The 19,138-nt window shown below is 38.5% G+C and overlaps 1 protein-coding gene across 1 annotated transcript in view; it reads right to left on the minus strand.

Annotated features, from left to right (window-relative positions):
- LOC130085712 (activating signal cointegrator 1 complex subunit 3-like) overlaps nucleotides 1-19,138 on the minus strand; it is a 65,748-nt gene that overhangs the window by 15,054 nt on the left and 31,556 nt on the right. Inside the window, exon 5 of the mRNA XM_056251626.1 lies at nucleotides 9,634-9,754. Within this exon, the coding sequence (XP_056107601.1) occupies nucleotides 9,634-9,754 (121 nt within the window). The remainder of the gene's footprint in view (nucleotides 1-9,633; nucleotides 9,755-19,138) is intronic.

Consider the following 19,138-nt stretch of genomic DNA (forward strand, 5'->3'; position numbering starts at 1 on the left):
GTGTGAAGTTTCGTGCACAATGACAAACAGGAGCGCAACATTCAGGGATTGAGATTAACACCCTCGACCCGCCAAATACGGGTAAAAATGAACTTTGTCGGGTAACGCTGTCAAATCACGAGCCAGTTTGGCGTGTTTCTGTGTTTACTCACTTTGCTGGGGAAGTTCGTGTAAGCCAAATCTGCGTGGATTTAGCGCAAATACGCAACTCGTGAGTCCTCATGATATATTAAACACAGAATCTGCTCATTTCTGGCTCACTTGAACACACACGTCACTACGCAACAAATAACGGCGCGCTTGTTCACTTGCATTGAATTAATAGCGAATATTAAAAAGCATTTGGTGAACAGAAAAGACATTGATATTTTCCACCATCCGACATGTTCTGTGTCCTGTATTGATCTGTCCACCTAAAACACATTTTTGGTAAAAAATAAATAAATAAATAAATAAAAAAGGCCGTTAAAATCGATTCCCTATTTTCGTTTTCGAAACTTGTGTTGGTTGGTCCGATCGATTTTCGAACGTAAAGTGACAGCCCTATTGAGCGTTGGGGAAAAAACGTCAAATGGTAGCAAAAAAATAAATAAAAATGCAGCAATTGGAGTGAAAAAGAGATAATTTAATTCTTACTTTTATCCTCTGAAAAAGCCCATTCAGAAAAAAAAATGTAAAAGTACAGTCAGCAATATATAATTTAAGGACGCACAATACTAGAGCATTTATACAAGTCACATGCTGTGCTTGTCCAACCAAACACCCTGACACTGCTGTAGCGTCTGGACCATAGACTGTAAAAAAAGATGGACGACGCCCCTTCGCTCTCTTCCATTGGTCAGAAGTGAAGCCGCCAGTGTCCCGATATGGCGCTGACATCTTAGGACTTGAGTCTGCGCAGAAGCGATCTCGGGACCGGACATGTGCCGTCGTGAGCCGGAAGTAAAGCCGTGAAATCAAGGCCCCGCCCCCACTCTCGCTGAATCAATCGCAAGCACACGCTCCGGCACTTTTTTAAAATTAATTACCGGTATAGAAATGTAGATATTAAATTTAAAGCTCCAATCTCCTCAGTCCTCCGAAGATCCTGAAAAAAAGTCTGTTGGTGCTTCAGTGACTACTTCGCTCAGAGAACCTGTCAATCATGACGTCACACCACCGCATCAAATAACTAACTAAAAACAAACTTATTTAAAAAAACAAACACTTGAAATTACATCAGTGTGATAAAAACTACCGTAAATGACAGAAACCATCTTTGGAAAAACGATATTTGAAGTGTAATTTAATTGTTTAGCTGGTCTCACGTGCCGTTGAATAACGCGGGGAGGCGGGGCTTATGAGCTATACTGGGACCGGCCACCGGGGGGCGATCGAGACTCTGGGTTTATAACCTATAGTTATATATATAGTTAAAACCCATAGTTTTTATTCAACCTGCTCACTTACTGTTTTCTACACACTTAGAGAATCCTTTTATTGCAACCAACAAAGTGTAAACACGACGTATATATACGAGATTCATTGCACTGTGTGGACAACTTGATTATAACGGGTGTTTTTGATTATAAGTGCCGAGCTCAGGCTGATGTGATTGACAGCTTCAGTCATTATGAAGGGAGCGCTCTTTGCTCACTTTCTGTTTATAACCCATTCACAATTTGAATACAAGTTTTATTTCTAATGCTACACACACTGCACAGTTTCTGGATTGACATCCGTGAGAATGAATCAAAAAATGTGATGATTGACAGCGATAACCATGGCAACGGACAAGACAAAAAAAATCTGATACTGTATGTCAGAATAGATCTGTGCAGAAAAGAATCCGCTTTGTCGCTGCAAAAACCACAACTTTTTGCACTTTTCGTGTAATATTCATATTTTGGTTTTTAAAATGTTCCTTTTTTTATTTACCAAAAGGCAGTAAGTGGTCACTGTCTTTATCATTTTTTTCTTTACTAGAGCTGATTTTGCAGTAAACAATTATGTGCTTTGTAAATCTTTGCAAAAATACTGACATTTTGAAAAATTCTTTAAGCTATACAAAAATGCGCTCATATATATACACTACCTTTAAAATATTGGATGGGCCTACATATTTATATTTTACTTAATTGATTATATTATCTCTTTAATTTAGTCACATTCAAGTCATCACACAATGATGGAAGTATGGGAATTGGGCAGTGAATAGGTCACAACTCAACCATTCTCTCAACCGGCTAGAAGAGGTGCATCATGGGATGTCTTTTAACCCATGAATGCTATACACATACTGACCGTTTTTTCCTCCACTTTCTGAGTTGTTGCATATGTGCTCACGGTATAAAACTAGCATCCAAATTTGTAACATTGGAATTTCAGAAAAAACAAAGTAAAAAAAAGATGCTGAATGTGTGGCATTGTGAATATTTCCCTCACTTGCAGAGCTTTTTACAGTGCCTTACAGGAACAGAGGTGACCTGTGGTAATTGTACTAATTGAACACTTACAGAAAAGGACCATTTCACTAAAAAAAAGTGGAAGTTTAATGGATTAAGTCTTTCAAGAGCAGCTCAGTTCCTCATTAATGGCCAAGTGCTCACAGGAAGAGAGTGCTAACTCAGATGACGAATAGCTTAGAAATTATAGTCCAGCAATAGAGCTGCACATATATTCATAATCACTTATTCTCACAGCGAGTGTAGTCAGACAAGACAAACCCTCTTAAAGACACTTTCCTTTGAACAAGCTTTGAGTTTTTTACGTTACTGCTGCACATTTTATTGTCCGTGGGCTTGTCACACTTCACAGCGCTCATGAAAGTGATGGTTTATTAGTGTAGCTTGCAGTATACGGGTTTATGTGATATCTGTGGTGAAAGCGTCCCGCTCACACGATCATGCCTTCTGTTTTAGATGTGTGAAGACATCTATAAGAGACTGGTAACTAGCATGCTTGCATATTTCATAGGCTCACATTGTATGAACAGCACTGTCAGGCTTTCCCTGAAAGCTAAAGAAACACACTAGTTAAGAATGTTAATATCTTCATGTCTTGATATAATGGAGGTTTCACAGTCAATCACATACTTCTAGTGGCGTTTACTCAGTAATACCTCTCCAGTAGAGGATCATCCGTCCATGAGGAAAATAAATCTTTGTTTTTAAGGTCTGGTCTGGACAGATTGAGGGTGAAAGAACGTGTCAAATTCCAACTTTAAAAGTTCAACTTCTAAAAATCAAAAATTCCTCTTGACCTTACATGTTTATTACATGCCTCTCGTGTGTGAAGTCCCTTCCGCCAACAAAAATAACTGTAAAAAAGTATTGGTAACACTTTCTATGAAGTCCTTATGCTTATAAATAAGTATAAATGGGGATATGATTCATTATAAGTAAGTATTACTAGTCTATAAATATAATTATTAAGACTCATTAGGACCTATACTGTACTATAAGAGCAGTTGTAGTTACATTTATATTATTTTTATAATTACTTATCCATTTGCTTTTTCAATGTGCATGCTCATAATCCATGATACACTGATTTATACATGATCAGATATAAAATAGATCCAGAGACCCTTGTTTGCTGCACCAATTAGTTGTCTTTAATGGCTAATGTTTGCATTATAAGAGTTATTAGAGTTAAAAAATATTGTTGCAGTGTTTGGCTAGTATGTGACATTAAAAACAATATTTGTCCCCCCCCCCCCCCCCCCCAACTGTTTGTATTGATTATTTCAGTGTTTTTTTTCTTCTTCATTATTTTATTACAGGAATCATTGTTCATTAGTTACATTTACAAGTAAACAACTTAAACTGTATAATGAGCACATCTTCATGATTTCTCAACATTTGGAAAAGTGCATCCTATGTTTTCACTTTATTAAAGCCACTATACTTAATTTATTATAAGCATGGCCTTCATAGAAAGTGTTACCAAAGTATTTTATATCGCAGTTGTATTTGAAGTGTTGTCTCACAGGAAAAAATATTGTTTAGCAGTTGTTTAAATTTTAAGAAAACAAAAATAAATTCCTTATGTCTCATTAAAATGTCAACGCATGGTCCAAAAATAGTAATGTCATTTTTTTGTGAGATTAGATATGTATTAAAATTATTATTTTTTAAAACATTCTGGAAGCTTGCTGTGCATCTGAGCCAGACATGTTCAGACATGAAGTCTAATCCAAGTGTCAAGTTTTAGTAAAGTTAAAGTCGTGATTAGATGAGGCAGATCTGAATGTGAGCTTGCAGTGTTTCGGGGTTTAAGCTGACATAATGATTGGAGATGTCCGTAATATGTCAGAGTTATGATATTCTAAATTAAAAAACTAAACATGCATAAATTACTTGTTCACCATAAGATCAATAAAACAGCATTAAGAAAATATAATGAATTTCCATTTCATGCTGGCTTTAAATATCAGATCTCTTTTGGTAATAATTCTCTATATGCTAAATATACATTATTTTGTTCATAAGGCCATTTATACAATGGTAACACTTTTAAACTAATAAGGTTTTATTAGTTAACGCTTGTTAAAGCATTAACTGACATTAACTAGCAATGAACAATACATTTGTTACAGTATTTATTAATCTTGGTTAACGTTAGCTGATAAAAAAAAATACAACTTTCATTGTTATTTCTAACAATAAGGTCCATTAAATAAAATAAGATGTAAATGTTGACATTAACTAACAATGAAAAATACCTCTAATACATATATTAATCTCAGTTGGTTAATGTTAACTAATATAGATAAATAATGTTAATAAGTTTATAAATGTGAGCTTACTGTAAAGTGTAAACCTGAAAATTATACTGTCAGGTTTTACGTGGGGACAAAAAAACCCACTGATTTATTTATTGTTTTCTATAAATGGCTACAAATAGGAAATTTCCCTTTGTGGGTCCCATAGTAAAGCGGTCAATATGAGTAACGAGTAAACGCTAAACGCTCAGTATATGACACTTCTAACTGGATCTACACCAATTATTAACGATAAACACAATCCAAACATAATAATACCCATTTATAGTCTGCTTTAATTAATTAAATTTCCACACACAAACAGCTTTTATAAAGGCACGCAGCCTTTAATTAAAACCTAAACCAACTAAAGTTGTCAGAGGTACAGACAGAGAACGTGTGAGAGATTGATTTTCTGATCTAAACAGTGTTGTGGTCAAGTGTGGGACGGACGAGTCGCCCTGGATCTCTGATGTGCATGACGTGCCGGTACAGTAAACCCTGACCCTCAGCATCCAGAGCTCAGACGAACAGCTGCTCATCAGGAAGGGAAGGTTAATAGACGACGCCTAAAGACTAACGCACGCACAGTGTTTGGAGAAGTGGCGGCTGTAAAGCTTTATGGAGGTTTAAGGGTCAGTGGTCGTATTTCTCTCCAGCTCCCTTTCATTCACTCTCTCCTCTCTTTCAAATGCTCTTTCTTTGTTTTTAAACTTAACTTTGCCATGCAAAAGTGCTCAAAGTCAAAGGACACGAAGATTACTGTTCGCTAGAAGAGTATGGCTTAAAGATTCGGATTAGACTTCCCACTATTTGCATCGCATAATGAGTTATTATTATGCATTATGAGTGGACTCCACACTTTTTTTAATCTACTCAAGATGTATCTACTTGAATTATGTTATTTTTTGCTTTGCTTGTTTTAAGCATAAAACTGAGAATTTAGTGAGAAACGAGACAAAATATCCCAAAAGTCGTCCAAGCCATGAACCAAACCAAAAATCTCTAGGATTAATTACAACAATGCAAACTTAAATTAAAAAAAATAAAGTACGTGAAATTGAGTTAAACAGATATACACTGTAAATTGTAATGAGTGATGCATGAGGTGACTCCACTAAATGCTCATACTGTGTACGGAAAATGACTTCCTCCTGAAATTGTCAATGTTGTAACCATACATTCTGGTGTCTCGCGTGTTTGGTATCTGCTAGTTTTGACAAAAGTATTATTACAGCTAAAACACTATCAAGAGTTATGTTCTGCAATTTTAATGAAACCACCGTCGACAGAGGCATTGTGTTTTTGTTCATAGTTAAATCATACCAAATTACAAACAAATGTAACATGTCCAAACCTATTGACTGTTAGTGCGATTAATTCAACATTGCTCATAGTTATTTAAATGCAAAACCGGTGTTGCTGGAAATGTTTAGATGAGGAGATCTTTGCCATGCAGGGCCGGCAAATGCTAGGGGCGCCACCACTCAATAGGGGCGCCAAAATGAGTGAACGAGTGAATTTTAAAAAACTATTTTTTTACTAATGCTATTTTAAAACCATTAATTCGAAATACTACAAAATAAAGCAAAACAACTCCACAAAAACTTAACTAAGGGTGTATTCACACCAGGAAAGTCCGATAGTTCACTTGCTTTGGTCCGGACCAAATAATTGTATTTTTTTTGGTACGGTTCGCTTTCACACTGCTCTTTTTGCAAGTGAACCAAAATTTGTAAACAAAACCACACGTGTGCTAAGGTCGTCCATTCATTGGACAAGGATTCTCAAGTAATGTTGCCGAAGTGTTTTTACTTTAACGCGGCACTGTGCGGGAGACCTCCCATATCCCCTCTCCTTCACCGTAAACATGTTGAACACATCAGTATTTTGATGTGTCCTCTCCAGCAGCTGTGCTACATGGGCATCTGCCCAAATGTTAATAAGGCAGCTCGTCTCTTCGAAGCTCCAGGTCAAACCACGACTCATTTTATCAAATGTAGTAGGCTACAACAGATCACTTTCCCATAACACAACTCCGACTACGGAAGCCTGTTAACTCAAAGGCGCAGTGCTTCCTTGCAATTGGGTCGGTTCATGTTCACACCGTAAACGAACCGTACCAGAGTTCGATTGGAACCGTACCGAGACCACCTCTTCAGCTGGGTCTCGGTTCGGCTGTTTGGTCCGCACCCGAGTTCGATTGCTGTATTCACACCTGCCCAAAAGGTCCGCACCAAAGGGGGAAACGAACTAGAGTTCGATTCAATCGAACCAAACAAGGCAGGTGTGAATATATGAAGGTAAATCAGTAGCTAAACTTGAGAGCACGTAGATGTGAATTTGAGAACTTGTACAATAAATATTCGCACTTGTATGTGAACATTTACACTCACAGCTCCGATGTGAAAACCTGTAAAATAAAAATCTGAAGTTGAACGCTGAGATTTGCACTCGCAGACAATAGTCACACACCTGTATTCTGAATCTGAAGCTGCAGACGAGCAGTCACAAATGTGTAAAATGCCATTCACAGAAATACAACGACAATCACAAACATGTAAAATATATTTGCACTTCTTCTAACATTCAAATTCGCAGTACAACCTCAAATTGGCACTTGCAACTTCTCAAATCTGTCACTGCAAGTTCAAATTTCGTGCCTTGACTTTTGCTACTCTTTTCGCGATATATGAGGCGCGAAACTGATTTGTGCACTTGCAACTCAGTGGCGGCGAGAGAGAGAGAGAGAGAGAGGGGGGCGGGAGCGGGGGTGTTCGACGGAGCTGTTTTATTGGTTGCCGCCTATAGCCAATGAAATGGGACTTCTATTGTACGCGATGATGTCACGAAACCCGGCTCCTCGTGGATGTTCTGAAACGCTAACATGGCTTAACCCTCTGGGCTTCTTCGTAAATGGGTTACACTTAGCTTCCTCCCGGTCAAAAACTTTATTTTTTCCCAGGATAGCCAATCAAATATATGTTTTTTCTATAATATTTTCTGATTATTATTTAGATTTTTTAGAGTTTTTTATGATACTTTGCATTAATTATATCATTTTTATGAGCTATTTTTTCCATTAGAATTAATATATATATATATTTATTTTATATTTATTTTTTATTTTTTTCAATAAATGCAACATTTCACATCAAAATAGAGTGCCAGCCTAAAAAAAAAATGTTCAAATAGAAGAGCGCCATCTAGTGGCTTTAAAAATAGTTACATGTGTGCAATGTCCTGTACCAGCCTATAGCTTCCTATATAAACATAGAAAGGCTTTTTGATTCCTATTGTTGTTTAAGACATGATTTCTCTATCTTATTCGTTTTTTTTTTTGTTTTTTGTTTTTAGATATACATTTAGATATTCTAAAAGACTACTTTATTTTTTTTAACAATTTTTTTTAGATAAGTATCAGGTTTTGCATTATGATTACAATCAAACTATAGCATTTGGTTAGAAAGGGAACACAATGCAAACATTTTTGTTACTCAGTATTTGATCATTCAAATAATTGAACAAAATAAGGGATGGTTAGTGATAATTCAAAACACTTTATACAGACATTTTGCAATAAATTGGTATTTTTTATTAATTTTAATTCATTAATTTGATTTGATAATTTTGAATGATATTATCAAACTTAGTAAACACAATAATGCATACTACAGAAAAGCAGATGAGCACATAATATGAACGCAACACGTTAACTTAAGACAGTGGTATTAAAAGACGCGAGATCAGTTTACTGTGGGTCATTTGTTGTGTAGCGTCGCCCCTCGCCGCATCCAATGTAGACAGCATTGCTTTCGTTAGCGGGCGCTTAACACACTCAAGCACTAGAAACGGGCCGGGCAGCTCGCGCCAGCTCGAGACACGGGGAAAGTTTCCTCATTGTGACGGATGGCCGAATTTACATGACACATTTAAATTAGCATTATAGCCTGCGATAGATACAGTGCCAAAGAGAAGAGGCTACAAGGGGATAAAGACAGAGGTAAAGTGATGTAATGAATGAACAGTTTATCTAATTGCATAGTAGTAAGACTATAATCATAATGGCAGTTATTTTACCTTATAACTTTATGCTAACAGTAGTTCTGAGTTCTTCAGATCCCCCACACAATGCGATTTGCATTTTTTTTTTAGACGCATTTACGATCACTTTTATTAATTAATGTTTTACTATACAGTTGTGCAGTTTTGAGGTGAATATATGGCATTTTTTAAATTTATTTGCCAAAATTATTAACGATATTTATAGGCTACAGGTTTATTATGTTTTATGTAAAATTCACATTAAAGAAGACATTTCGCAGTTTCATTCATGTTGAAAACATGAACCGTGCATAATTTAGTGGAAGATTGCTGCCATCAACTCCCAAACAAACACTTTTGCTATAGTGCTCAATGAATAGTTTGTGCATGAATGACATTTGGACGATGACGTCACTGTTTTATCCAGAGCGGCTATATATAAATTAAATAAATTAATATTTTTTTACAACAAAATAAACCATCACTGAACATACTTAAGCTGGATTATGACACTATTTTCTTCTAGATCTGCTGTACTGGAGAAGCAAACTTTGTTGCATTATTTTCCTGTTATCACTGTAACGCTGCCTTGAAATAATCTGTATTGTAGGCTAAAAAGCGCTATATAAAAATAAAGGGGACTTAACTTGAATGCTAGGTGTAATGCTCTTGCTATATATATATATATATTGACTAAATAATCACCAACACAATGATGGGGTGAAATGGGCTGTAATGCATGGGGCACCAGAGGTAAAATCTTGCCTAGGGCAGCAAATTGGTCATGGCCGGCCCTGTTGCCATGTTTAAGCTGTGAAGGCCTGGGAAGTTGCTACTGAGCTCACCTGACATGATGGAAGATCGGCAATCCGACGGGAAGGACAAAAGAGAGTCCACGATGTCTGACCTTCTCTGAAGGAGCATGGAGATCATCTCAAACCCCTGAGGACCGAGAAACTCAAACAGCTGAGAGAGAGATAGAGAGAGAGAGAGAGAGAGAGAGAGAGAGAGAGAGAGAGAGAGAGAGAGAGAGAGAGAGAGAGAGAGAGAGAGAGAGAGAGAGAGAGAGAGAGAGAGAGAGAGAGAGAGAGAGAGAGAGAGAGAGAGAGAGAGAGAGAGAGAGAGAGAGAGAGATTACATTAGAAACAAAGAAAGGGGATAAAAATTAAATTCTGGTTAAACTGAGAATCCCTTTCTTTTTTTTTCTTTTTTTATATTCTCCCCTGATTCCGAACAGACAACTTAACAAAAACATGTAATTTACTAGAGGTTCTGAAAAAATATTAATTGCTGGCATTTGCCCGGTGGGCCGACGTGGTTTGTGGGCCGATACATCTCATACTTAATTTTTTTTTTTTTTTTTTTTGTCTGAACGGCCCATAAAACTCGCACATCGGCGGCCCATTGCGTTTAGTTTTGTTTAATTGGCGGCTCTGGGATCTTTGTGCCGGTGTAATGCATTGGACAAAAAAGTCAGCGTAGGTTTTTCTTTTTCTCACAGACCGGCGCATGATGAAACGCGTAGATCAGCGGCCCATTGGTTATTTTCTTGATTGACACTGGGCTGGTCCAATCACATCTTTAAACTCCTCCCCCTTTGAGCTCTGAGTGAGCGAGCAGTGTCAGTGTGTATCTGTCAAAATAGTCAGAGCGATGGAGAAGAAACGCAAGGAATGTGCAGAGAAATAGCGTGAAAAAAGAAACTTCAGAGGCCCTTCAAGTGTCTGATGAGGATAGAGGAGGATAAGGAGAGAGATGAGTGAGGATAGTGAGGAGGATAAGGAGAGAGATGAGTGAGGATAGTGAGGAGGATAAGGAGAGAGATGAGTGAGGATAGAGGAGGATAAGGAGAGAGATGAGTGAGGATAGTGAGGAGGATAAGGAGAGAGATGAGTGAGGATAGTGAGGAGGATAAGGAGAGAGATGAGTGAGGATAGTGAGGAGGATAAGGAGAGAGATGAGTGAGGATAGTGAGGAGGATAAGGAGAGAGATGAGTGAGGATAGAGAGGAGGATAAGGAGAGAGATGAGTGAGGATAGTGAGGAGGATAAGGAGAGAGATGAGTGAGGATAGAGGAGGATAAGGAGAGAGATGAGTGAGGATAGTGAGGAGGATAAGGAGAGAGATGAGTGAGGATAGTGAGGAGGATAAGGAGAGAGATGAGTGAGGATAGTGAGGAGGATAAGGAGAGAGATGAGTGAGGATAGTGAGGAGGATAAGGAGAGAGATGAGTGAGGATAGAGGAGGATAAGGAGAGAGATGATTGAGGATAGTGAGGAGGATAAGGAGAGAGATGAGTGAGGATAGTGAGGAGGATAAGGAGAGAGATGAGTGAGGATAGTGAGGAGGATAAGGAGAGAGATGAGTGAGGATAGTGAGGAGGATAAGGAGAGAGATGAGTGAGGATAGTGAGGAGGATAAGGAGAGAGATGAGTGAGGGGATAGTGAGGAGGATAAGGAGAGAGATGAGTGAGGATAGTGAGGAGGATAAGGAGAGAGATGAGTGAGGATAGTGAGGAGGATAAGGAGAGAGATGAGTGAGGATAGTGAGGAGGATAAGGAGAGAGATGAGTGAGGATAGTGAGGAGGATAAGGAGAGAGATGAGTGAGGATAGTGAGGAGGATAAGGAGAGAGATGAGTGAGGATAGTGAGGAGGATAAGGAGAGAGATGAGTGAGGATAGTGAGGAGGATAAGGAGAGAGATGAGTGAGGATAGTGAGGAGGATAAGGAGAGAGATGAGTGAGGATAGAGGAGGATAAGGAGAGAGATGAGTGAGGATAGTGAGGAGGATAAGGAGAGAGATGAGTGAGGATAGTGAGGAGGATAAGGAGAGAGATGAGTGAGGATAGTGAGGAGGATAAGGAGAGAGATGAGTGAGGATAGTGAGGAGGATAAGGAGAGAGATGAGTGAGGATAGTGAGGAGGATAAGGAGAGAGATGAGTGAGGATAGTGAGGAGGATAAGGAGAGAGATGAGTGAGGATAGTGAGGAGGATAAGGAGAGAGATGAGTGAGGATAGTGAGGAGGATAAGGAGAGAGATGAGTGAGGATAGTGAGGAGGATAAGGAGAGAGATGAGTGAGGATAGTGAGGAGGATAAGGAGAGAGATGAGTGAGGATAGTGAGGAGGATAAGGAGAGAGATGAGTGAGGATAGTGAGGAGGATAAGGAGAGAGATGAGTGAGGATAGTGAGGAGGATAAGGAGAGAGATGAGTGAGGATAGTGAGGAGGATAAGGAGAGAGATGAGTGAGGATAGTGAGGAGGATAAGGAGAGAGATGAGTGAGGATAGTGAGGAGGATAAGGAGAGAGATGAGTGAGGATAGTGAGGAGGATAAGGAGAGAGATGAGTGAGGATAGTGAGGAGGATAAGGAGAGAGATGAGTGAGGATAGTGAGGAGGATAAGGAGAGAGATGAGTGAGGATAGTGAGGAGGATAAGGAGAGAGATGAGTGAGGATAGTGAGGAGGATAAGGAGAGAGATGAGTGAGGATAGTGAGGAGGATAAGGAGAGAGATGAGTGAGGATAGTGAGGAGGATAAGGAGAGAGATGAGTGAGGATAGTGAGGAGGATAAGGAGAGAGATGAGTGAGGATAGTGAGGAGGATAAGGAGAGAGATGAGTGAGGATAGTGAGGAGGATAAGGAGAGAGATGAGTGAGGATAGTGAGGAGGATAAGGAGAGAGATGAGTGAGGATAGTGAGGAGGATAAGGAGAGAGATGAGTGAGGATAGTGAGGAGGATAAGGAGAGAGATGAGTGAGGATAGTGAGGAGGATAAGGAGAGAGATGAGTGAGGATAGTGAGGAGGATAAGGAGAGAGATGAGTGAGGATAGTGAGGAGGATAAGGAGAGAGATGAGTGAGGATAGTGAGGAGGATAAGGAGAGAGATGAGTGAGGATAGTGAGGAGGATAAGGAGAGAGATGAGTGAGGATAGTGAGGAGGATAAGGAGAGAGATGAGTGAGGATAGTGAGGAGGATAAGGAGAGAGATGAGTGAGGATAGTGAGGAGGATAAGGAGAGAGATGAGTGAGGATAGTGAGGAGGATAAGGAGAGAGATGAGTGAGGATAGTGAGGAGGATAAGGAGAGAGATGAGTGAGGATAGTGAGGAGGATAAGGAGAGAGATGAGTGAGGATAGTGAGGAGGATAAGGAGAGAGATGAGTGAGGATAGTGAGGAGGATAAGGAGAGAGATGAGTGAGGATAGTGAGGAGGATAAGGAGAGAGATGAGTGAGGATAGTGAGGAGGATAAGGAGAGAGATGAGTGAGGATAGTGAGGAGGATAAGGAGAGAGATGAGTGAGGATAGTGAGGAGGATAAGGAGAGAGATGAGTGAGGATAGTGAGGAGGATAAGGAGAGAGATGAGTGAGGATAGTGAGGAGGATAAGGAGAGAGATGAGTGAGGATAGTGAGGAGGATAAGGAGAGAGATGAGTGAGGATAGTGAGGAGGATAAGGAGAGAGATGAGTGAGGATAGTGAGGAGGATAAGGAGAGAGATGAGTGAGGATAGTGAGGAGGATAAGGAGAGAGATGAGTGAGGATAGTGAGGAGGATAAGGAGAGAGATGAGTGAGGATAGTGAGGAGGATAAGGAGAGAGATGAGTGAGGATAGTGAGGAGGATAAGGAGAGAGATGAGTGAGGATAGAGAGGAGGATAAGGAGAGAGATGAGTGAGGATAGTGAGGAGGATAAGGAGAGAGATGAGTGAGGATAGTGAGGAGGATAAGGAGAGAGATGAGTGAGGATAGTGAGGAGGATAAGGAGAGAGATGAGTGAGGATAGTGAGGAGGATAAGGAGAGAGATGAGTGAGGATAGTGAGGAGGATAAGGAGAGAGATGAGTGAGGATAGAGAGGAGGATAAGGAGAGAGATGAGTGAGGATAGAGGAGGATAAGGAGAGAGATGAGTGAGGATAGAGAGGAGGATAAGGAGAGAGATGAGTGAGGATAGTGAGGAGGATAAGGAGAGAGATGAGTGAGGATAGTGAGGAGGATAAGGAGAGAGATGAGTGAGTGCAGAGAACTGTGGTGAGCAGAACTAGGCTACTGTCACAACACTTAGGCTGTGTAGGAACACACTAGTTACGCATTACACATCTGCATATTTGACGATTACGCATTTTATTAGAATGTTTTTCTTCAAAATAAAAGCTTGATGCCGTTTCCGTCAAAATAAAAGATCATGTGCTTATCTCTGTATAGAAATTAGTACGAAACTATTTATGCTTTTATTTTTCAGTGCATTTGTTTTACAACATATGGCTATTACTGCCATGGGATTAATATTATAACTATTATTATGTAGTAGTGTAATGTAGACAGACACTATATCACAACTAAAAGAGTTTTGAGTTTTTCTTTGTTCAATTTGCACACTGAATATGGGTTGGAGCTCTTTATTTTTAACTCTCAAACTGCACCAGATTGATGAATTTAACATTAAAAAGCACAACATTTTCTTACGGGGGAGCATGCCCCTGAACCCCCCTAGAGGGACAGAGGTGCACTCATTTCATATAATATAGCCGAATGTCAAATAAAGCTGTTCTCATTTCCTATTTTTTTTTTGTTGTCAGACAATAGAACGAGTAGCTATAATATAGTGAATGATTACATTTTTTATAGGCCTATGTGGAACATTATCTGAATTGAGAGAGGGAACCGGATGAACTAAGCTCTGTGATAGTGTTACAAGTAATAAGCACAAGAAAATAAATCAAATTAAAATGGTCAAACTAAATTCTTTAAATATAAAACAAAAGAAAAGCAGATAACATTTGGAGGTTACTGAGGTTTGTCCAAAAAGTCGCTAAAATTGTCGCTAGTCGCTTTTTTTTAAAAATGTCGGTAAAGTAGGGCTGGGTATTGACACAAATTTCACAATTCGATTCGATTTCGATTCACAAGCTTGCAATTCGATTCGGATTCCGATTCGATTCAATATTGATTATTTTGGATATCAGGTACAATACATGGCACATTTTCTCAAGGAAAACAAATCTCTTAACTAATGCTGTAAACTATGGGAGTCAGTTGTAGCCTATAGGCTTCATTAGCCTACTATAACATTGAAGGGAAAAATTAACTGATTTGTAGCTATACAAACACTTAAATTACACTTTTATTTATTTTTATAATAATAAAGTTATATGAAATATAAATATTTAAATGGTGGCTGTCATAAAAACTTGCCAGATTTATTCAAACATGCATTAAATATTAAAAGAACATTAAAAATTATAATGAATATGTAATATGGTATATTTAGCAAAATGCTCCTCTTTAGAGTTAATATTTCTAGCTGACTAACGAGTTTATGGTCACATATGGTTTTTCTGAGGTAAATGTGACGTTACATGACGCTGTATTACTGACGTCTTTCCACGGTTGAAACAGTGATTGAGCGATTCCATGTGAAAGATACGGATTTCGATAAGTTGTACTCTCTTTTAACACACTTTCAGACGTTCATTCATGTTTATTTCGCGCTGTAACTGGTATTAAGGCGGAAGAGGAGATCATGTGATGCTGCTTCTCTTGAGCTGAGCCAGAGCGATCTCACGCCACAGCGCCAAAACGCTATTTATGTTTTTGAATTTCGTAAGAAAATGGATGTAATTTGAAATTTGAGACTTTATTTAGTATCAATAGTAACAAAGCACGGTAACACTTTACTTGAAGGGGTGTGCATAAGACTGACATGACACCTTCATAATCATGACATGACATATGTCATGAATATGAAGTAGGGTTTATGCATGTTTATGACCACTGTCATTAAGTGTCTTTCGCTCAGTAATGACATTTTGAATGCAAATATGACATTGTTTAAGATGTCTTTGTTATGACAACTTGACATAAACCATAACATCATAACCTGTCAGTGTCTTTGTCATAACAACTTGACATTAAATTAAGTTAAACTGTCATGTGGTTGGTTTTGACATTTGCCGTCATGAGGCCATTATAACTGTGTAATGAATATTTTTCGTGACCTCGACTACAGTGGTACAAATTGAATTTGTCATTAAACAGTTATAATGGCTTCATGACAGCCAATGTCAAAACCAACCACCTGACAGTTTAATGTAATGTTAACCAATAAAGCTAAGTGCTTTCTAAAGTTTGATAATTAATCTGTTATGTCATGTTTATGACAGGTTGTGTTGTCTTAGTAATGTCAAGTTGTCATGACAAAGACACTGACAGGTTATGATGTATTGGTTTATGTCAAGTTTTCATAACAAAGACATCTCAAACAATGTCATATTTGCATTAAAAATGTCATAATTGAGCGAATGACACTTAATGACAGTTGTCATAAACATGCATAAAACTTCCTTCATATTCATGACATGTGTCATGTCATGATTCTGAAGGTGTCATGTTAGTCTTATGCACACCCCTTCAAGTAAAGTGTTACCCAAAGCACAAAGATTATTGCGATTTATTGGATGGGATGCGCGCTACAATGTTCCATTCATTCATCAAATGAAAACAGGATGACTAATCGATTCTTGAGATTTAAGAATCGATATCGATTCGTAAAAATGAGAATCGATTAATATCGAGAAATCGGTATTTTTTACCCAGCCCTACGCTAAAGGGGTCTGAAAAGTCCCTAAAAATAGCGACAAAGGCGCTAAGTTGGCAACACTGGTTGCGACAGTTGGTCGGTGTGGTATTAGCCCCGCCCCTCCTCCACTGTGATTGGATAAAAAGTGGGTAAAAAGTGACAGTGATGAGCGCTGCGTTTTACCCACAGTTGAACATTCTTCAACTCTCGGCGACCAGTAAAAACGCGGCGCTCCCATTAAATTTTTTTGGAAAAATACGGCAGCCGCGTGAAACAGCGCTTTGGTGGACACACGGCCTAATCGTTGTCATTTCGGAAATAAAATCGTGTGGGTTTTGGAATCGAGATCGCAATCTTTCACCGATTAATCGTTCAGCTCTAACAAACACTGTAGAGTACAACACTAAAGGTGAAGTATAACATTTCTGCACAAACAGTTGCTAAAATAATGACATGTCCAAAAGGTTAAACAACCAACCAGAGTTTAGCTTTGGTATGTGATGTTTTATGACACCGCTTATATAGGACAACATTACAACAATAAACCAATTCACAGAAAAGTGAAAACTTTATCAAATCATGGCACAGTAGTAGTTGTAAACACTGTTAAAACAAGTCTTGATACAAACGGCCTCAAACAAAACTCTTGGATATATTTTAAACATTTTATTTGATGCCCTGAACCTCTCAAATTTTGGCGAATCAGTGGCCATTGTTCTCAACGTGGGAAACGAGATCCAATCCAAGCTCCTGAATCATAAAGGTCCAGGGTGACGCGTTTGTCTCGTGTAGTTTGTGTGATCATATGCATATGGAACAATTGTGGTTTTATAAGGGGCGAACTAAAGCTATAACATTTAAACAGTACCTCTCATTAAAACCTTAAAAACGCAATTAAATCAATCAAATATTTTCTTAAATAAACTAAAATCCTGCTCATCACAGAGCTTTTAAAGATGTGCTCAAGACTTAACGAGTTGAAAAGCCTCACAAAAGCCACAGCCTAGTTTCATGCGTATCTATTTTACATAAAGAATAATGCATATGGAGATGTTGAGCAATCATCCCTCATATGGCGGACGCAGAAGCGATGAAGTACAATCATATGCTTTATGGTGGAACAATGACACACACAAAGTCAATTACATTAATGAGAACAGTACTTTGAAAATGTGGTCCAATCAAATTATCATGCAGGACTTCTTCAAATGCGAGAGCCATTACCTCTCTAACGGCAGGTTTGAGGATAACACTGATCCAGAGGGGGTTCTGTGGAAATGTGACTCGCTAGCGCACCTTCTCAATCCAGACATGGGAGATAAGTCAAATAACTATTTTTGCACATTATCAACGATTTCTAAGAAAAGTTTACAGAGCTGCACTCCACACTTTGATCCTTGATGTGCTGTAATGAGGAAATTAGGAATTATTATTATTATATTACATAGCAAAAAAAACGTGCCTACATTGCGCAAGTAAAAAAAGTTGTTTGAAAATCGTGTAAAAAGCCTTAATTTGACTGCATGATCCTTCATTTAACTGACTTTAGGAGAAAGACACTGTACTCCACACATCCCGTGTAATCGAAAATCACTCCCATTCCCAAAATGATGTCAACCGCCAACTACCAATAAAACGATATAGATAATGTGCCGGTTTCACTGTCACTGATATGACTGTAAAGTGTTCTCAGCGGGGAGGCTAGACAAGAGCTGTAAACACTACACCAATCAGGAACAGGAGACGAATATGCACTTCTGTGCTGAGAGAGCAAAGCCTTTTCATTCTGCTAGATACACACTCTCCAGAGACTGTTTCAGAATACTTTACAAGCTGTGTGTGTGTGTGTGTGTGTGTGTGTGTGTGTGTGTGTGTCTTTATGTGTGTGTGTGTGTGTGTGTGTCTTTATGTGTGTGTGTGTGTGTGTGTGTGTGTGTCTTTGTGTGTGTGTGTGTATGTGTGTGTGTGTGTGTCTTTGTGTGTGTGTGTGTATGTGTGTGTGTGTGTGTGTGTGTGTGTGTGTGTGTGTGTGTGTGTGTGTGTGTGTGTGTATGTACACATGTGAGTGTGTACACGTGTGTAGTGTGTGTGTGTGTGTGTGTGTGTGTGTGTGTGTGTGTGTGCGTGTGCGTGTGTACACGTGTGTACGTGTGTGTGTGTGTGTGTGTGTGTGTGTGTGTGTGTGTGTGCGTGTGCGTGTGTGTGTGTGTGGTTTACAGTTTTACATTCCCCAGCAGTCTTTTCCTTTAAATGCAGTTATATTGTTATTTTGCTCATTGTATTTTTTTTTCTACCATCACAGAAAGTGTTCTTTGGAAATTTCTTGAGTTTCATGAAAGTCACCCGTTCATGAACAAAGTCACATTTGGAACTAAATGCTTTTGCTTAAAGAAAATTAAGCCTATTTTTGCATTCATTAAAGGTTTTTGCAGTGTGACAGGATTTTCTCGTATATTAAAGTGCATTTGTCAAGTTAAACGGTACATCATGATAGTATTTGAATCGTAATTTAAATTTTAATGCAAAAACGTATTACATGTGTTGTGCCTGGAAACAATGATTTTCATTATTGAGATGACAGTAATTAGAATGATTAATTGGCATTAAAATTATTTCTACAAGGCATAAAATATAAATGTTAATTAAGCTGTATATTACAAAAAAATATATATATTTTATATACATTTTATATATACAGTATACACTCACCTAAAGGATTATTAGGAACACCTGTTCAATTTCTCATTAATGCAATCATCTAATTAACC

The sequence above is a fragment of the Rhinichthys klamathensis genome, unplaced genomic scaffold (genome assembly GCF_029890125.1).
Source record: "Rhinichthys klamathensis goyatoka isolate OS25496 unplaced genomic scaffold, OSU_Roscu_1.1 h1tg000087l_1, whole genome shotgun sequence".
NCBI lineage: Eukaryota > Metazoa > Chordata > Actinopteri > Cypriniformes > Leuciscidae > Rhinichthys > Rhinichthys klamathensis.